Source organism: Alosa sapidissima, chromosome 20 (assembly GCF_018492685.1).
Source record: "Alosa sapidissima isolate fAloSap1 chromosome 20, fAloSap1.pri, whole genome shotgun sequence".
NCBI classification, from domain to species: Eukaryota; Metazoa; Chordata; class Actinopteri; order Clupeiformes; family Clupeidae; genus Alosa; species Alosa sapidissima.
In genome coordinates this window covers 2,975,971-2,989,634 of record NC_055976.1, presented here as the reverse complement: position 1 = coordinate 2,989,634, position 13,664 = coordinate 2,975,971, and the positions used below count along the sequence as shown (strand labels likewise).

The 13,664-nt window shown below is 38.5% G+C and overlaps 1 protein-coding gene across 2 annotated transcripts in view; it reads right to left on the bottom strand.

Moving 5' to 3' along the window:
- The window catches only part of LOC121694092 (glutamine--fructose-6-phosphate aminotransferase [isomerizing] 2-like), an 18,802-nt gene extending 12,961 nt beyond the window's left edge, over positions 1-5,841 (bottom strand). For both annotated transcript variants that reach the window (XM_042074028.1, XM_042074029.1), the window contains exons 1-6: positions 5,714-5,841; positions 4,731-4,838; positions 3,673-3,780; positions 2,856-2,981; positions 2,384-2,442; positions 1,178-1,312 (exon numbers count right to left, since the gene is read on the bottom strand). In XM_042074028.1, the coding sequence (XP_041929962.1) occupies positions 1,178-1,312; positions 2,384-2,442; positions 2,856-2,981; positions 3,673-3,780; positions 4,731-4,838; positions 5,714-5,720 (543 nt within the window). In that variant the 5' untranslated portion in view covers positions 5,721-5,841. The remainder of the gene's footprint in view (positions 1-1,177; positions 1,313-2,383; positions 2,443-2,855; positions 2,982-3,672; positions 3,781-4,730; positions 4,839-5,713) is intronic.
- Positions 5,842-13,664: the final 7,823 nt, after the last annotated feature.

Sequence of the window (13,664 nt, the reverse complement as noted above, 5' to 3'; positions counted from 1 at the left end):
GTGCAAGCCTCGCTCACTGGTCCCTGCTCACAAACTGCACGCTCTCTAACGGAGGGCACGGTTGCACAGAGGCGCTTCACAACTCAGGCCTTTCTCAGGAGCTCAGGTGAGGCCAGAGGCTCTGGGCGGCCTCTCTAGGCCCTTCTGCCGTCCATGTGGACGACCGGAGGAGTTTTATGGTTGTGCTCAGCAGCCTCACAGATGTTATCAACACAAACATGGCAACACTTTCAACCTAGCCCAATCCCAGTGCATGTTTGAAACGAAAGAGAGAGAGAGACAGAGAGAGAGAGAGAGAGAGAGAGGCAAAACTGTGTTTTTCTCCAACCAAATGGAAAACTGATGTCATGATGGGCTGAGGCTCTAGCTGAGTTGCAAAGCTGTGATGTCATAGGGTCCAAGGGTGCAAAAGATGGTCACTAAGTGAGTTACACCATCTTCTAACATACTAATTATGGGCCTGTGGTAAGTTAACAAATCATACCAACAAAGACACACACACAATGACATTTGTCATTCTCATCCTCATCCTCATCTTTGCACCCCACACCATGCAAAACCAAAACACCATTCTGTACTAACATGATGGCATGCAAACTGGTTTTATATTATTCTTAAAGCGAAATGCCTATGGCATACTATAATATGTATGTCTTCACAGTATGATAAATCATGGTTTATTTGGTATGCTAGTATTTCATAGTGTGACTGATTTGACAAATTGCATTAGGACTGAACACAGTTAGAGGTGCTATTTGATAGACCCCTCCACTGCTACCTCCTACCTCAGGCTTTCCAGAGGGGAGATCTTACTTTATTTAACTGACTCCTGTAACCCTCCCTGTCTTGTAATGGGACACCTTCCCACCTAGCTGGCAAACAAAAATCAGGACACCCATTCCAACAAGGAGAATCGACTCCTATGGTGAGATGGTATCACTGATGTGATGTAAAAATGAATAATAGATAGGATAGGATGGTATAGAAAAACGATCACACTAATGTCACCATTCAGATACAACACACACGCACTCGAGATACAGTATAAGTAGCTGTCATCTGAGACTGGTTTTAGAAAACATTTGCACATGCAGGGCTGATCCTGCCACATTTGGTGCCTTTAGCAAGTTTTTGCTCATGCTACGTTTTACTAAAAAAAAAACACACACACACTCACCAACTGTTGAATAACTCGTTCGACCAGAGTTGAAAAGGACAAATGTTCCTTCTCCCTGTTGTCATAGACATATTTAATCAGTTTGGGGATGACCTCCGTGTCTGTCTCCGATTCAAACTTATAACCTTTGGAGTTCTGAGGGTTGGGAGAAGAAAGAAAGAACATGAGATACCTCCATGTAGCCTGCAGCGGCAGGACAATACACATGACACGCATGCCCTTTCTGTACGCAGGATTTAGGCCTTTTCATTGTTAACACTTGCTCTGTCAGTTGCACAACAAGTTATACCAGCCAAGAAATATCTCTTGAATATGTTAAGACACTATGCAGGTTTTAAGGTATGTTTTTGTACATTAGTTTTTTTTTTTTTTAAGGGTATAGTCATGTATATTCCCATATCATTCCCAGTTGTGTTACTTGATATGTTAGTCTTCTTAGTAAAAAAGGACGTCCATAATGCCAAACAGAAATAAAAAGTCCTGATCATATGCCAGACACACAGTATACTGATTTGTAAACAATACAGTTCTTAAAGTCATTGCATTGCTGATTTTAATAGTCAACAGTGATACTTACACTACAAAAATTCCTAGAATTCAAAATCTAAGTGAGATAAATCAGCTTAAATCAAGGGATATATACTTATTTTTCTAACATTTGCTTATAACAAGACATTTTTGCATTTTTGACCTTATTAAGTGAAAATCTTCTTGTTCTGTTGGCAAATCTTGTAAGTGAAAGTTTCTTGTTTTGTGGAAATACTACTTAAAGGTGCTCTAAGTGATAACGTGCAATTGAAACTCTCCTAAATGCGCATCTCTTCTGTGATTTGCTGGAACAGTTTGTTATGTTTTTATGGGCTAGGTTTGCCCAGGTTGTTTTTTTTGCCGTTTTTGGAGCCTGGGCTGTCCACAGAGATCGCGTTTTTTTTACAGTGTATTCAGGACACAGACAGCTAGCGGTTAGTTTGATGTTTGCAGTAAATTACATAAAATGTTTTAGCCTAAAAAACGTGTGGCATCGCTTAGAGCACCTTTAAAATAAGCATAATTTTCTGGCAAGATTTGCCAATAGAACAAGAAGATTTTCACTTAGTATGAGGCAAACAAAACTTAAATTGGCAAACTTGTCTTGTAATAAGCAAATATTGGAAAAATAAGTACTGAATTTTTTCAGTATAAATAACAGGGAAAAAATGCCCTTACCAGGTACTTCTTCAATTCTTTGTAGTTGGTGATGATTCCATTGTGGATGACTACAAACTCTGATGGAAAAATACTTAGTCAGTCATGTCTATCATACGTGCCAAATAATCCTTTATAGTACCATGCCATTTTCTATCGTTTGATAATAAAACATTATTACATTGCCTACTTCCTTTAGTATTAATCATTCTATTTCCTACAGCATAAGCCACTGGCAATTCCTTTTTCATACTTGGCCTACTTTCAACTCACAACAAAGCATAACTTGAGTTCTTGCTCTGGTTCATGCACACATCCCATTCTCAGCACTTCACTTAAGTAAATTATTGTAAAAACAAATCCATGGATGCTACTAGGAAAGAAAAGGCTACTAAATTCTTAAATACAAGCATAGATAACAATAAAACATATACGTTTCACAGAGGCATTAACTTGTTAAGTGTTCATAAGTATGTGAATAATTAAATGTTACCATTATTTTTGTCAGATCGGTGAGGATGGCTGTTAATGGGACTGGGTTCTCCATGCGTTGCCCAGCGAGTGTGAGCGATACCAAAGTGGGTCTCTAACTCCTCCTGAAGGTCCATGGAGTCTCCATCTGGTTAATAGTAGTAACATTTATGCATTATGCAGTTTTGACCATTTTACAGTCCTGCTATATCATACTACCATTCTATGGTCAGGGGAAAGAGAGATAACACGCTTGTTGTTGCCACCAACTGCTTGCTGCCCTGACAAAACAATACATCTTAAAGTTCCTTCAAAATAAACCAAATTACTGTTTGTTGCATAGCAAGTCTCTAAGCTGTTAGCAACTTAGATTATTAGTTCTAAACAAAATTATTTAAGATACGATATTTTACAGTATACTATAAGTACCAACTTGTAGGAGTTATAATGCTAGGCCATGCTAAGCCCATTACAATTAATGCACTGATACTGAAATGAATGAACAGGGTAACTATGCACACATAACAGGCTTACAATTTTATAAATACAATACAAATTCATACAATATGACTCTTCGTCCTAGCTGACAACCAATGAGGAAGTCAGTGAATTCATTGAACAATTGATGAAGTCTGAACAAGAAAGTTCTGTTCTGTGCAAACACCCATGCCGAGGGACTAGAAATGGGGAATCTATAGATGTACTTATTGAAGGACTTCAATGACTTGATCTCTGAGCCAAGTATTCCCAAATGTAAAAAGATAGCAAATACATGGATAAATACATGCAATATCAGTTTGTGAACAATGTGACCATAAGCAATGCTATATTGGCCTTACTGTAGAGCGCCTCATCCAGAGCCTTAACCTTGCCCTTCTTCTTGATGAGGCAGATGTTACTGTTTGCATCCTTGTTTGTGGTCTTGCCTGGACTATCCACTGCAATGCCTACAAGCCAGCATGGATACAGTTGTGAAACACACAGAAGGGAATGCCCATGTCTATAGGGAGCAATGACTTCTGATTGGGCAACAACGCTGCACAGTTAAACAAATGAAATACTTCCAAAGCAAACATAAACAAGGTAGGAAGACAGCCGTAGAATATTGAGAAAAATGTCTTAATGTATGGTATTAAGAAGGTGTTATTATATAACATATAAAGCACATGTGCAATGTTTCAGGCATATCTCCTATGGCTTTGAATCATATACACACAGCAAGGTTAATATGTTACATGGGGTTTAAACACACAGTTGTTTGGCTTGACATCTGTCATACCTGCTTGACTTGCTCCTAACAGGAAAATTGTAAATGACCTGAGAAGGCCGTTTTAAACGTAGGCATCACACTTTTTTGGGGGCTCAAATAAGTCACACAGAGAAGATGCTTTGCATTCTTTAGTAGTTACTTTGCATTCTTTCGTAGAATTAGGCTAGGAAATGTACTGTAGTATTTCCTGTATTCCATGGCTCCCAGCACTTTCATCTTAAGGGGTGGTTTAGGCTATTCGTTCTTTGTACAGACATTAGATGTCTTTACTATTCTGTCCACAGTGAAAACACTGCCAAAGGCAATATGTGTCTAGGAATTACAGGAATACTAGAGGTACTAAACTGTCACTGTCAGCTGTGGATGAAAGCATGAAGCTGTCCACTCTTTATTAGAAAGAGTACAGTTTTATTTGAATTCACAGGACAACAACGTTGGACAACAAGGGAACTGCATTTCCTGATAGATGGTAGGAATATAACCCCCAAAAAACAACACTATATTTGGCCTGAATTTGAATGCACTCAACTGTCTGAAGTTTTGACAAGGCCGAAGCTACATTTCATTTCACATTATCTGCAGACAAATCTCTTGTGTGATGGTTAGTTAGATCAAGTGAAGTCTCACCAGCGGAATCATATCCTCTGTATTCCAGCCTCTGGAGCCCTTTCACCAAGGTGTCAAAGACCTCCTTCCTTGTGCGGGGCACTTGATAATTCAGGTAGGCAAATATTCCTGTGGGAGATATAGAAACGATTAATTTTCTGTCACACTCCACTCCATTTCTGATCATTACACTTTGGTGGTTTGTTTAAAACAATTATATATATCTCAACTGTCATCAAGAAATAGCCTACTGAAGCTGTTAAGATTAGGTTATATCAGGTTTAAGCCAACACTGTCAACACTGCCTATGTCCTGTTGGAAGCCAACACATTTTCATAATGGACTGAAAGCGACACACGCTGACAGACATAGTATACAGTAGGCTAGAGAGAGAGAGAGAGAGAGAGAGAGAGAGAGAGAGAGAGAATATGACTACATCGAGACACAGAACTCTTGTCATGTAACGTGGCGTCTGGATAAGCCTAGCCTACGTTTTTCTATTCAAATTTGAACCACATTTGCTTGACAGTAACTTCAAACCCGGACAGAAGCGTATTAGCTCTATAAGTAGGCTATTTGTATTTCAACTTAATGCACGTTGAGAAGTTTGCCAACTCAACGTAAGAACTTAAGAAAGAAAAACTTAGAAACACTAAATCCTACGTGAGATAGCATATCTTTTGTAAATGGGTGAAAGGAGCAAGCCGCCTTCACAAACAAGCAGGCTTTACAAGAGCTGCCGTAACACCTGAGAGGATGGAGGAGTGACACGTAGCGCCCAGTGAGTGTAGCCTGAATTTCTGGTAGCCTATCTGCAGCGCTGGGCATTCCAGTAGGAATAGCCCATGTCCTCATTTGACAGAAAAGTATTAGAAACGTATCAATACAGCGACATTAAAAACCACTGACAAAATGTTGTTTCCTTACAAGACTTGGCGTCTGAGTTATTACCAAATCTTAGATAAGTCTTAGTCTTGATGTCTGGATATAAGTTTGTATCTTACCGCACATTATGTTGTCCTTCTCTTAAACTGTATAAAAGTTCGTGGTCCTGTACACTCTGTAATGCCTTTGATGCGCAGTTCTTCCTTAGTGTCCACAGTGAGATCTTGGTATGCTGAGTGACAGCATTTGTGCAGAGCGGGTTCTTTAGCACCACAACTCCACCCCTTTAGCATAATTAAAACACCTTCCGAGAATGATTGCTATTCACCTGATTTAGTTATCGTCATAGTTACAAGGAACTTTTTCATTTTCATTTTCCATAGCCTGGCTTAAAGGTGCCATGTGTAAGAATTGAGGTAAAAATATCCAAAGAATTAGCTACACGCATCAAAAGAATGAGAAGAAATAAGGGCGATGATGTCATTAAAAAAATGACAAGGTATAGTGCTGCAGAGATATCAACCTGAATTAGCATGCTAAATTACTAGCCACAGCCCGACAGGTATCACCAGTTTCGGCCATGGGAGGCGGTATGCGGGCAACATAACCGCCAGCCAAACTGCAATACATGTTTGTCGGTTGTTACTCTAGGGTAGACCATTTCACTTTCTGGAGGTATACTGCCCCCATCTTTTATGGAATGTGGAGTATGAATTGATTTTTTGGCGGACATTACACATGGCACCTTTAAACTATAGCAAAAGTTAAATTAACTATAGCAAAAGTTAATTTTTAAATGCTGAATTTGCGCGTGCCTGTGTCATTTCTTTTACATGTCTTACAACATAAATAATGCATACTAGTGGAAATGTCAGAACTTAACCTGTGTATAGGCCTCTTAGAAATGGTTGTTACGCACTCTTGCATGTTGCGCATTTAATCGCGGATCCATGCAGGCAAAACATAGGACTCAAATGGAGTGACGGCACCTTGGGAAAAACATTTAATGCACTGGCGGTTATAGCCTACAGTTAATGTGAATCGCGGACATTAACCACAGAAAGGAATTTGCACCTCCATTCACCAAATAAAAGCTGTAGTAGTGTTTCTATGTTGGCACAAAACATAGTTTCTGTGAGAAAGCAGGCTATAATGCATGGGATAACGTGAGGCGAGTCAGACAGAAGAGGGGCCTGTCTTAGTAGCCTATTCCTGAATCCTGTCCCTCATCTTATTAGGCTAGGTCCAAACCTATGAGTCTAAGCCTTCCTCAGGTGTCTGTAATTTTAGTCAAAGAGCCATTGCATTCTGTGTAATATAGAGGTTAACAAAGATACTCTAGTTTGTAATTTATGTTAAAATATACATTTTGGAGACAAATGGAGTCATACCACAGGTCTATGGATGGATTACTAAATGGGCCTACTGGGCCCAAGAGCTCAGGGGGCCCTGAAGCCCAAGCCTCTGCATGAAGTTGCTTCTTCTTCACCCTTCTCTTCTCTTTCAACAAAACTCACCAGAAGTCATTGTTTAAGGGTTTTTTTTGTTTGTTTTTAAAAAAAAAATAATAATAATAAAAATCTTTTGTATCTGTGCCCAGGGATTCATATTTCATCTATGCCTATGTCAGTCAAAAGTTTGCAATACCCTAATTGACTGACTTAACAAATGACTTTTTGTGATTTTTAATAATATTTTTGCTGGACAGGAAATGTATTGAAATTCTGTTTGGGGGTCCCCCAGACCCCACCACAGATTTAGTAGGCCTACCCCCAATGTTGACATGACTACGGCCTTGATACCTATAGGTTATAGACCTATGTCTCCTCTGAAATGTAGCTGATATGTTATTCTATTGCTGTAAGTCGCTTTGGATAAAAGCGTTTGTTAAATGAATAAATGTAAATGTACAGTTTACTATCAGAGCGATCATTTTTATTTGTTATCTCCATCATGCTTCATAGTGTGAGTAGCCTATGCTCAGTCATATCAAATGTGTGTGACCATACTACCACCCTTGTATTAAGGTCATCTGAGATGAATATTAGATTAGATTCAACTTTATTGTCAAATCTAATCTAATCTAATATTCATATCTCAGACAAAGAATATTTACTTGAATATAAAATGAAAGCAAGCAATATCATTGAAGGCAGATGTGGATAGCCCTGTAGGACCACCCAGGAAAAAAACTAATTGACTAATTGACATGTATGGTAAGTGAAGAAGTGAACAGGTAAGTTTAACAGAGATCATACACATTGGTAATTGAAAGTTAGTTAATGAGCAGATAAAACAGCACTAGATCAATTAGCAAAAAGCAACAAAGAACAGTTTGGTTTTGAGTGTAGAATTTGGCTACATTTGGAGCACCTGTCATGTCATCAGGAAGATGGATGGCACCAGAGCTGCACAGCATGGCATCTAAAACCTGCTCCACCCATTACGTGATCTAAAGATCGAACAGGTGTGTAATGCTGAAACATATCTGTGAAGAATTTTGGTCATGTCCCATTTGATGTCACATCCCACTGTGAAAAAATATCATGGATTGGCATTAAATTAATATTCAGATATCCAATGTTTAGATTCCATTTAAAATATCAATTGTCAGGCTATGAGGATAAGATATAAGGATATACGAATATAAGTTATAAGAGGTCATGTTTTCTATGATACTGTGTGGTAGGCTAACTGATATTTCATATTTTTAAATAAGAATATAAATAAACACATATGTAATACTATGTAATGTATTACTTGTATTACTTCTTTTATGTATTACTTTGTAATACTATGACAGCATTTTCCAGATTAGCTTTGGGTCAGACAATCAGTGGCACAGAGAAAAGCAATCTCTATCACATCTGTGCTCAAGTTCATTGTCCACTCAGTATTATTGCTTTGGCCTACCGGAATTTACCCAGAATCCACCCACATACACATACAGCCATAGTTACAGAAGGTTGGTTGGTTGTGAATGAACCTTTATTGATAGTAGTTTATCTTTATAACAGAGAGTAAAGAAGACACATGTCAAACAGAGGATACCTGCCAGTTCAGACAAGTACATGTCATGTTTCAATTGGATACAAGTGATATCACTGGCTCACTTAGATATCTAACCTCTGTGCAGCTTCCAGTTATTGTGGGGTAATTTAGATTGTATAGGGTTGGGGGAGAATAAAGGATACGTCTCTGTCACATATTGCTATCTTATTCTTAAATATATTTCTTAGTCATTTCTGCTTGTCTGTAGGTTTAGCAATACATGGTTGAAATTATTTTGTGGCTATTAGTAACTGCACTTGTTCTCTTAGTCATCATGTTATGGTCAAGCTGTAATAAATGTTGGTAGCCTCTGTTTTGTGTGAAACAACACTTAAAATGACACGTACCTTAATGACCGGCCTTCTACCCACTGTGCAGGTTGACATGATGTGTTTTGAGCTGGTAGATTAGTTAATCTCCCCAGTTTCCCGAAACACTATCACGAGGAACAGCAGATATGTGCAATTCTGTGTGAAGGGCAACTGATTCAAATTCCTTGCTGTGGTGTGTTTTCGTTGTGCAGCGTGTAAATGTGATGGTGTGGGTTTGTGTGGGATTTGCGTTCCATCATGTAAATGTGATGGTGTGGGTTTGTGTGGGATTTGTTACGTTCCATCAACGTGTAAATGTGATGGTGTGGGTTTGTGTGTGTAAATGTGATGGTGTGGGTTTGTGTGGGATTTGTTGCGTTTTATCTCTTTTTTTCCGCATGAATTAACATGGTTCAATCTTTGTGGTCCATGAACATCTTATCCAATCAGTATTGGCCAAGAGATCAAATGCCTTGTAATGGATGATATAATAGGAAATGTCAGTATCAGACCATTTACTCACCCTTTGGTTCCCTAAGGCTGGCATGGCTTCAAAGGTGTCCATGTTATACAATTATATACACTGAAAGAAAGAAATGGTAAATGTATTGTTCCTGTGGAAATAATATAGTTATGAGCAAATTCATATTTAAACCATATGGAGAACGCATTATAGTTGACTTACTATTGTTGTATAAGTCTCCATATAATACAGGGCTTTACAATAAAAATAATTTCCAGGAGCACTTGTGCGCCCAAGTTAAAAAATTTAGGAGCACAGACACAAATTTGGGCGCACAGTCAGTTCTGTACTTAACTTACACATAATCTAACATTACACTGCAGCTAACAGTTAAACATGCCAGTGCACCAATTGCAAAGATTAAGAATGACTGACGACATTTAGGCTACAGGAAACAGAATTTTAAAGATCAGTGCCTACTTTATTTTCAAGAATATATTTTTTATACTTTTATTTTTTATTTTTTAAATATCTGCATTGATAGGGGCAGTTAGGCAAACATTAGGCCTACTTTCGTTTTGCACTTCAGCTTCAGTGTAAACAAACAAGAATGCATGGAAGCCTGGAGTTGTCAGTAGCGTTCTACCTTTGAATACAATGGGAGTAGGCCTATTACGGGAGGCTACTTTTGTGCCTGTTCGCTACAGCTATATTTTGCATATTGCAGCCAATACGTCAACTGGGCTAAAAGGCATGTTAGGTTACCTTTCCTTCTCTCACTGCATTCTCAGAATCTCATCCTGTTCCTCCTTTATCCGATGAATTCGGTGGATAGAAGAACTAATTTCTTAAATCTTTGCATCTTGGCTGGCTAGTCTAACTTTCCGCTTTTTCTGTGCGCTCTTGGATTTGATAGAAGCGACTACGAGTCACAACGCGAAACTGCTAACGTTGAGAGGTGTAGTTTTTATGCTGCATTCGCGACGTGATTCTATGGTTTGCACCAGTAATGTTTCTCGATGTTGCGGTGTATTTTGTAGACAATCATTGACATGGTTAGAAGCCATTCGCACCAGTGCGCCTAAATATTTTTTTGCACTCGCACGCCATCATTTTTACTCGCATGTGCGAGTGAAATGGGCGCACTGTAGAGACCTATAATAGGTGAACAATAATTTGTGATTGTACCAGCAACTGACAAATCCAGTAGTCTACTGTATACTAACTAGCATTAAACAACAACATAACTGATACAAGTTTCAAGTACTAGGACAAACACGGAACAGTTTTTGCTCATTAGCTTTTGCATGGTGTATGGTGGTTGTGTTAGAAGCTTTATACTTACACTTACCTTCATTTAATTTGTGTGTTGTGCTGTACGGTGCTGTGACTTTATTGTGGCGTATCTCACATTTTAATGTTCTTATTAGCATTGTCAGTAGTTGTGGATGATATAGAAAGGTTGCCATTTATTTATTTATTCTTGTTTGGGTTGTTTTCAGGGGTAGGTCCCATTGGTTAGGCAAGAGGATTTAATTTAGTTTCCCCTGATGTTCCTACTATCTGTTTCAATTCAGTTGCACTTTTAATAAATTCAGTTATTTGGATCATGCAGCTTCCACCACTATCCCAAACAGGGATTTCAGGTTTTGCTGCCCTCATGAGCACAGGTTCAGAATAAATTAGTGAGCCATGAGGTGCTTGAGAAGTATACAAAATTGAAACGAATACACAATTGACTCTTCCGTCTTCCTGGTTGACCATCCATAATTTTTTGCAATCCTCCTTGGTCCCAAGTCAACTCCAGCTCTTGCTTCAGTCAGGGTTATAACCCTTATCACTGAAGATCTTCCACTCAACATCTGGTTTGAGTCCAGTTTAGTGGAGGGGGGCTACAGCTCTATGGGTCCAATTCTACAAGACACCCACACCTCTACAAAGTTCCAGATAGTTATTAGCAGTGGAAAGAATGTTCCCTTCTAGGAACTGGTGCAGGCTCTGTGGAATGCAGTTGCATACTTAATCAGGGATATTCCCAATGACTTCCTCATACATTGCAATTACTGTATAAGGAACTGCACCTGCACCTGTGATATCATTTTGTTAATTAGGGGTATGCTCAGTGATTTCTTTGTTCATTATAATTAAAAAGACTGCCATCCGCAAACTGGTGTTTGCACGCATGTACACAAGCACACACACACACACACACACACACACCCCTTTGTTAGTAGCTCCCTAGCTGAACTTTGCACCGGAAATTTCTGATGAACAGTCACACCCTCACCACTGGACATAATTCTATAATATTGTTTAAAATCATGTTTGAAATTATTAGGCTATACAGCACACAATTCATAATTAATTCTAAAATGGTTACACCTGCAGTCAGATGTAAAGATTTTTACTGTAACAGTAAAAACACCACATTGGCAGAATTTAGCACTAATAAAATAGCTCGTATTTGACATGAGTTTTTGTGACAGAGCTGGTGGTATACTCTGAAAGTTTTTTTTTATTTTTTTTAAACATTTTTGTAATACAAAACCTGGACCAAGACAGGTGTGTTCATCCTTCACCACATTATGAAATTGATTTGATGATACTAGTACTGGTAGGTGTTAAAACGTAAAGCTTCAAAAGGAATTAATTTTTGTATACTGTCTCTTAAGTTCTAAAAGTAAAGTGGATTTAAATAACTGATAATATGGCACACTGTAATAAACACTATCAAACTGTTGAATACTGTCACTGGTGCCTGGTAAGGCATTTTCCTGAGTTTTCCCCATGACATCATGCATGATGTTCTAAAACATCAGACAGGGTAATGATGTTGTGCTTTCTGACCGGCAGGGTGGTGCTGCTTAAACCATCTGTGAATTCAGTTTTTCTGGTCAGTCAAGTGTTATGTCATGTCTACTCTGTGACCCCACCCTGTGCACCCCAGACAGTAGACCCCTCCCTTTTTTATTAGCTTTGCTGAACATGATACCATTACACTGGAGTTACCCCACTGATAAGGTATTTCAAATAAAGCACAATTTGGAATACACTTCCAAAGATGTTCTGTAGTCAAACAGGACATCATCCCTTATTTTTTCAAGCAACTTCAAGTTTTGAACATTTTGGGATGACATGATGGTTGGTTGATGCACACAGTACAAACGAAGTCATCCTTCAATGTTGCTTAAGTTGCCTCAGTCAAGTAACTTTTAAAATATATATATTTTTCCTCTTTTGTTTAACATCCAGCTTTACTTTTATCATTGACCCCTCTGTCAAAAAGAAAAAATGGAGGAGAAGGTACACCTGGTTTCCGCTTGTCTGTGTGTTTGATCTCACCCCACGAGGAACACCTGAAACCTCAGAGTTCTGACTGAGGTTTGTCATTAGCACAAACTGCATGGTGGACATTTCAAAGACCAAGGTCAAAGGTGCCAGAAAAAGAAGAACATTTGCCTTAAGTTGATAGTCTGGTTAGCACGCAGACCTTCTCAATTGTAATTGAGAGTGAGTCTGGAAAAGGTTCATTGACTTACTACCAGCAAGAAATTAAATTTAAATTGGTGCATTAAACTCTTACCAAATCGTTCCAGAAGTGTAGCAATCTCATAAACAAAGGTTTTAAATGTAGTTGTTTACTCAATTCCAAAGAAATACACAACCATGCCGTATTAGCAATTGTATTTGCGTGCCTGTGTTTTAGGGACATTGGAAATGGGCTTAAATGGTCTCTTGGCCACACGGACCTGCAGAGCAAATCCCAAATTTGCCATATAGGTTCGTATGGTTATTCCCATGCAGGGAAGGTGAGGCAAGATATCACTCTTTTGTTATTCATGGCATGTGAAATAATTCATTTAGGGCCTATTTCCTTGAGAAAAAAAGCTTAGAATTATTCAACAAATCATCTGATGTCATCTTAGTTTCATGTGAATGTCATCGTCATCTGAAGAAGAATGAGGACATTTGACACCTACATGACTTTATGCCTCAATGCAACAGGAAATCCTGTTGTATAGGGGACCACTAACAACTCCTTGGAAAAAGAAGGCTCTACAAAGAGTTAAATACTGGAGTGGAAATAATTGTGGCACAGATGTTTTTGTTAAAAAAAAAATATTTATTTCTTTAACCCTTAAGAGTTTTTGCTCTCAGAATAGATTTTGTTGTTTTTTTGCTTGTTTCTTCCAGGTTGGATTTTCCCTCATTGCTTAGTGGAACTAAGAACATCTGTTTATACCT